General features: G+C 49.7%; 1 protein-coding gene across 1 annotated transcript in view; it reads left to right on the top strand.

The window, feature by feature from the left end:
- The first annotated feature begins 214 nt into the window (after positions 1 to 214).
- The window catches only part of TRAM1 (translocation associated membrane protein 1), a 59931-nt gene continuing 52895 nt past the window's right edge, over positions 215 to 7250 (top strand). Inside the window, exon 1 of the mRNA XM_068237489.1 lies at positions 215 to 444. Within this exon, the coding sequence (XP_068093590.1) occupies positions 322 to 444 (123 nt within the window). The 5' untranslated portion in view covers positions 215 to 321. The remainder of the gene's footprint in view (positions 445 to 7250) is intronic.

The following is a 7250-nucleotide window of genomic DNA, read 5'->3' as shown; positions in this document are numbered from 1 at the left end:
GGGCACTACCGTGCAAAGTCAATGGGTGTTTATTTAATCGCGATATTTTATCACATGTGCCATATAAATAACTTCTCCTAAATAAAATCGTTTGCAATTGTTGTTTTTTCATCTTTTGCTATTCAGGCGCTGGGAATGGTTTTGCCAGTAAGCAAGATGGAGGCCCAGACACTTCCTGGCTAATGATGTTTGGCTGCCCGGCGAAGCCCCTCCTTGTAGTGCTGACGTGGTGAGAGGTTGTGTACGGCGGAGGAGGAGGCAGTGCCCCGCCTCTGCCCCGCTGGCCCTGCTGTGTGCTAGAGACAGGCGCCATCCGTCATCATGGGCATCCGCAAGAAGAGCAGCAAGACCCCGCCGGTGCTGAGCCATGAGTTCATCATCCAGAACCATGCCGACATCGTCTCCTGCCTGGCCATGCTCTTCCTGCTCGGGCTCATGTTCGAGGTAAGACGGGGGGCCTGCCTGGGAGCCGCACATATGGAGGCTGACACCTGGGATGTGCCGTGTGTGCTCTGCTGCTCCATACAATGCAGGCATCAGCTGTGCGCGACTTGTGCCTGTCCAGCAGCTGCTTACAGTGTGTAAACACATGGCAGCCAGGCCTGATACAAACACTCACCAGAGTACCACAGCCCGGCTCCCACACTCTGCTGCTGCTACTGATTGCTACTGATTGCTGGTGGTCTGGGGAGAGGGACCCTGGCAGTCTACAGCTACTAGAGAGACCTTGACAGCCTCAGCAACTAGTGACAGCCTGCAGCAAGTAGTCAGACCCTGGCAGCCTGCAGCAAGTAGTCAGACCCTGGCAGCCTGCAGCAAGTAGTCAGACCCTGGCAGCCTGCAGCAAGTAGTCAGACCCTGGCAGCCTGCAGCAAGTAGTCAGACCCTGGCAGCCTGCAGCAAGTAGTCAGACCCTGGCAGCCTGCAGCAAGTAGTCAGACCCTGGCAGCCTGCAGCAAGCAGTCAGACCCTGGCAGCCTGCAGCAAGCAGTCAGACCCTGGCAGCCTGCAGCAAGCAGTCAGACCCTGGCAGCCTGCAGCAAGCAGTCAGACCCTGGCAGCCTGCAGCAAGCAGTCAGACCCTGGCAGCCTGCAGCAAGCAGTCAGACCCTGGCAGCCTGCAGCAAGCAGTCAGACCCTGGCAGCCTGCAGCAAGCAGTCAGACCCTGGCAGCCTGCAGCAAGCAGTCAGACCCTGGCAGCCTGCAGCAAGCAGTCAGACCCTGGCAGCCTGCAGCAAGCAGTCAGACCCTGGCAGCCTGCAGCAAGCAGTCAGACCCTGGCAGCCTGCAGCAAGCAGTCAGACCCTGGCAGCCTGCAGCAAGCAGTCAGACCCTGGCAGCCTGCAGCAAGTAGTCAGACCCTGGCAGCCTGCAGCAAGTAGTCAGACCCTGGCAGCCTGCAGCAAGTAGTCAGACCCTGGCAGCCTGCAGCAAGTAGTCAGACCCTGGCAGCCTGCAGCAAGCAGTCAGACCCTGCAGCAAGCAGTCAGACCCTGCAGCAAGCAGTCAGACCCTGCAGCAAGCAGTCAGACCCTGCAGCAAGCAGTCAGACCCTGCAGCAAGCAGTCAGACCCTGCAGCAAGCAGTCAGACCCTGCAGCAAGCAGTGAGACCCTGACAGCCTGCAGCAACTAGAAAGTGAGACCCTGACAGCCTGCAGCAACTAGAAAGTGAGACCCTGACAGCCTGCAGCAACTAGAAAGTGAGACCCTGACAGCCTGCAGCAACTAGAAAGTGAGACCCTGACAGCCTGCAGCAACTAGAAAGTGAGACCCTGACAGCCTGCAGCAACTAGAAAGTGAGACCCTGATAGCCTGCAGCAACTAGGAAGGGAGACCCGCTAGCACTCTACAGCTCCACACAATGCAGGGATCAGCTGTGTGGGAGTTCTGTCTGTCCAGCAGCTGCTTACACTGGGCAAACACATGGCAGCCAAGTCTGATGTGAATACTCACGTATGACCACATCCTAGCTTCTCTGCAGCAACTAGGCAGGGAGACCCTGAGAGTCTGGAAAGACTAAGCAGGGAGACCCTGAGAGTCTGCAGCAACTAGGCAGGGAGACCCTGAGAGTCTGCAGCAACTAGGCAGGGAGACCCTGAGAGTCTGCAGCAACTAGGAAGGGAGACCCTGAGAGTCTGCAGCAACTAGGCAGGGAGACCCTGAGAGTCTGCAGCAACTAGGCAGGGAGACCCTGAGAGTCTGCAGCAACTAGGCAGGGAGACCCTGAGAGTCTGCAGCAACTAGGCAGGGAGACCCTGAGAGTCTGCAGCAACTAGGCAGGGAGACCCTGAGAGTCTGCAGCAACTAGGCAGGGAGACCCTGAGAGTCTGCAGCAACTAGGCAGGGAGACCCTGAGAGTCTGCAGCAACTAGGCAGGGAGACCCTGAGAGTCTGCAGCAACTAGGCAGGGAGACCCTGAGAGTCTGCAGCAACTAGGCAGGGAGACCCTGAGAGTCTGCAGCAACTAGGCAGGGAGACCCTGAGAGTCTGCAGCAACTAGGCAGGGAGACCCTGAGAGTCTGCAGCAACTAGGCAGGGAGACCCTGAGAGTCTGCAGCAACTAGGCAGGGAGACCCTGAGAGTCTGCAGCAACTAGGCAGGGAGACCCTGAGAGTCTGCAGCAACTAGGCAGGGAGACCCTGAGAGTCTGCAGCAACTAGGCAGGGAGACCCTGAGAGTCTGCAGCAACTAGGCAGGGAGACCCTGAGAGTCTGCAGCAACTAGGCAGGGAGACCCTGAGAGTCTGCAGCAACTAGGCAGGGAGACCCTGACAGTCTGCAGCAACTAGGCAGGGAGACCCTGACAGTCTGCAGCAACTAGGCAGGGAGACCCTGACAGTCTGCAGCAACTAGGCAGGGAGACCCTGACAGTCTGCAGCAACTAGGCAGGGAGACCCTGACAGTCTGCATGAGCTGGAAACAGGATAATTGATGAGAGACCCACATGACAATCCACCTCAGTTGACAAGGGAAGGGAAACATATAACAGGTTTCATCAACTAGCAAAAGAAGCATTGGAAGGGAGACCATTGGTGAACCAAGGAAGTAGTGTACACAGACTTTTGGCATCGGTCCATTGTCATTTTAACATTAGTTTCTCAGCTTTTCCAGGTGTACACGGACTCTTTTTTTCCCCCCTTTAGTTTGAGGTTAGGTTAGTCAGTGGTCTGAACACAAAACTCAGTGTACACGATTTTTTAGGAACCCCTGACTGACTTCACTCTTAGCAATTCTTCCTCTGTGGGGACAGTCTTCATCAGCCAACAAAAGCAAGTGTAGATTAGTACCTGTTGAGTTTGGCACCAGATATTGGAAAAACAGGTTTTGCTTTACATATCAATGTTTACCCCCCATGCTTTTGTCTAACTAATGACAAGAACTAACAAAAACTGCTATAGTAACCTTAACCAGAACGGTTTCCCTGCCTTAAAGGGAACCAGAGAGGAACGGGGGGTGGAAAAAGAAAAAGATTTTATACATACCTGGGGCTTCTTCCAGCCCCATAAGCCTGAATCGCTCCCACGCCGCCGTCCTCAGCTTCCTGGATCCGCCGGTACCGGGCCCGTCACTTCCGGCGGACGCGGCCAATTGTCCGCATCACAGGGGCTCCCTCCATACATGTACGCATGCGGCTGCGGTTAGCGGCCACATGCGTATCAGTATGGGGAGAGAACCCGGTGATGCGGAGAATTGGCCGCGTCCGCCGGCCGACTTGCCGACTCGCGGCAATGACGGGACCCGGTGGCGGCGGTTCCAGGCAGAGGAGGACTGCGGCGTGGGAGCGATCCGTGCGTATGGGGCTGGAGGAAGCCCCAGGTATGTATATTGCATCCTCTCTGGTTCCCTTTAAGTCTAAAACTAGACAGACAAATAACACATTGTGTTTTTCTCCTGGTGGATTTAAAGTGCAGCAGCAGCTAGCTATATCTATAGGCAGTAGCAGTGTTAGGGAGTCTTGCCCAAGGTCTCCTTACTGAGCAGGAAGAGCCGAGATTTGAACCCAGGTCCCCTGTGTCCGAAGCAGAGCCCTTAACCATTACACTATCCTGCCACTAGGTAGGGAGACCCAAAAACTAACCCTATCTTTCACTTTAAAAGGAACCAGAGGTGAGAGATATGGGGCCTGCCATATTTATTTCTCAACACTTCAAATAACTAGGTGCTTTCCTAGATAGCCGGTATTTCTTGGAAAACTAAAGGTAGTCATATGTCACATATCATTAGCAAGCAATGCAACTACAAATGATTCAACTGATTCTAGTATTGTATCATGTTAGGGCTACACAAGAAAAACGAATACAGTAGCTTGGGATCAATAAATGTAACTCCTCGTTGACAAGTGCCTAACTTTGGCACAGATACAATGGGTATCATTCATAAAAGAGCTGTCGGTAAGAAGAATCAATGCGGGAAAACACCGCTGCTGGTATTTTAGAGTTCTGGGTGGACATTCATAAAAAAGTGTTCAGGTGCGATAGCAGTGCGGAGATTCCCCGAACTAGGCTGGCGGTAGGCTTGCGGAAGCGCAGGAAGCTGCCGAGTTGATACATTTCTCCGTGTTCCGCTCTACTGCAGCTGCCTGGGAGATCTGTGTCTCTATTAACTTTACTTTGTTATCGCCACATCAGAGGGAGCGGTACTTCCCGTCCTCATACCGCTTGCAGTAATCTTTATGAATTACCATTTTGTTAAATTTTTTACGAAAATCCCCGCACAAGACTGTGATTTATCGCTCTGCTCGGTAGTGTCAGCTTTTCATGCGGAAAGAGGCTTTATGAATGCCGAACTTGCTAAGTGTTTGGTAAAGTAAGCTGTTTTAAGCATTTCCGCATGCGGAAATGCTTTATAAATGATAGCCAATGCACTTGATTTTAATGAGTTCTTAAGCGATTAATCTTGCTTGTGTAGCCCAGACTTTAATGGCCATACATAGGTATTTTTTGCCACCTGAAGTGAATGTAAATGACGGCTTTGAGCACAACCTGCTATCCGGCTTTCGAGGATCATGAATGCTTGCCTCAACTGTATGGTCCTTAATGCTGTGAATACACGGTACGTTTTTATTATCAATCGAGCCGCCGTTGGCTCGATTGATAATATCCAACGTGTCCGATACTCCGCCGGATTGATTCCATGCTCGGTATCGGTGGGCAGGACAAAAGAATAAACGAAGCAGAAGATAAGGAAGTGCCCGTGTGGATGAGCGGGAATCGATCCGGGCGCGCGGGGACGTGCGATACACGGTACAGAAACGTACCGTGTATTCACATCATAAGGTGGCTATACATCAAGCAATTTTGGTGGCCAATCAACAAAGAGACCTCTCTTTGATTACAGGTGGCCCCACACGATACAATAAAATGATCCGATTTTACAGCAACTCGATAAAAACGAACGGATCTCCCGAAAAAAAATGGAAAGCTTTTTTTTTTTTTTTTTTTTTAAATCGTCTGAAAAATCCGATTGGATTTCCCGTGTTTTTTTGTTTTTGTTTGTTTAATCTATATTGATCCAGAATGCCAGATATTTCTCCAATTTTTTTAAAGATTGTATGGTGTGTGTTTGTCAATTTATTAATATAAACACCCTAGCAATTTTCTCAGTTTCCAATCAGTTTTATCATAATTGGGGAAAAATTGAACATATGTGTGTGGTACATTGGTCATATTTTTGAAATGTTACAATCAGTCAGAAAAATTGATTGCAATTCTTAAATTGAACAGATATTTAAAAAATTGTATGTTGTGTGTGGCCACCTTAACTCTGATAAGAGAAAGATCTCTTGGCTACCATACATCGTAGACTGATTCCCGATCGATTTCAGCATGAAATCTTTTGAGAATCAGCCTTGTGACCAGGGCTGTGTATTCTGTACAAAATACTCCAACTACTGAAACTTCTGACTCCAGGGCCCATATGCAATTCACTTTCTCCTGAATTTTCTCCTAGGAGATACATTTTTATCTTCTATTTTAAAATAACTTTTCATCATTTTGCAATTGTAAAAGTACCAAAAAGTAGTTGAAAAAGGACTATCAAAATTATTTTGAGCATTTTATTGCTTGCTGGTGATTTTTAAAGGTGTTTTAATATATCCCCTAGGAGAAAACTCAAGAGAAAACATGAATTGCATATGGGCCCAGGTACCCAAAATTGCTCCGACTCCACAACCCATGCAGGACTATGGAGTGGGTACAAAAATCACCTGACTCCTCCGTTTATGAAACCTCTGACTCCTTGACTTTGAGTCCACAGCCTGCATGTGCCTCCTGGTGCCTGTGCATTAAGATTCTTTACTTGTCCACCGTACTTCCGCTTTGGCACCCCATGTGGCTGCTGGTTGTTATAGCATGTGGGTGACGTCGCTTTATACCAGTAGCCACATGGAACCCGAATGCGGAAATACGGCAGACACCAACGGGCAACATGACATGCACGGGCATACATAACACTGGGGATGGGCAGCAGCCAGGGGCTTCGGCGCTTGCGGTATTGCTTGCCTTTACTGCTAGAGATGATCAAAGGGATGCAAATAGTTCATGCAGGATCATGAAAATTTGTATGCAAATCTGGTGATCCAGTCTTGCAATCGAACAGCTGGTCAGAAATTGTTGGAGAACCAGTCATTTTAATAATAATTATATAAAATCTAGTGGATGCGGGCTTTAACTAGATTTTAAAGTGCCTACATCTTGGCCTGCCAGTTACTAATGCTGGGTAAACACCATGCGTTTTCCCGCTCGATCCGTGGGTCGATCGGGATCGATTTGACTATTTCCGACATGCTCGATTTGGGCTTCGATCGTTCCTGACGTCGATTTTGCATACGATCGAAGCCCGAATCGAGCATGTCGAAAATAGTCGAATCGATCCCGATCGACCCGCGTATCGAGCGGGAAAACACATGGTGTGTACCCAGCATAAAGGAATACCAGTCTCTGCAGCTATTGAGGCATTGTTTCTTCTAGTCTCTGAAATCTGCATAGCTTCTTGTGGTTACATATAATAGCCTTCTCTCCAGTGTTATGGTTTGTTTCTGTAATGTAATATCCCTAGCTGAGCTCACACGTGTTATCCCACTCAAAACACACACTGCTTACGTGTTACTTCTAGGCCGTCAGACTCCAGCCTGGGCAGCAGTAATTGGCTCACACTCCTCTCTGTGCTGTAGTTGGAATGTGAAACTTCTATGTACTTTCTATCCACACAGTCTGTGTGACATCATTTCTGACCAGACAAAAAAAACTCC

Source organism: Hyperolius riggenbachi, chromosome 5 (genome assembly GCF_040937935.1).
Source record: "Hyperolius riggenbachi isolate aHypRig1 chromosome 5, aHypRig1.pri, whole genome shotgun sequence".
NCBI lineage: Eukaryota > Metazoa > Chordata > Amphibia > Anura > Hyperoliidae > Hyperolius > Hyperolius riggenbachi.
This window is presented reverse-complemented; position numbering and strand designations above follow the sequence as displayed.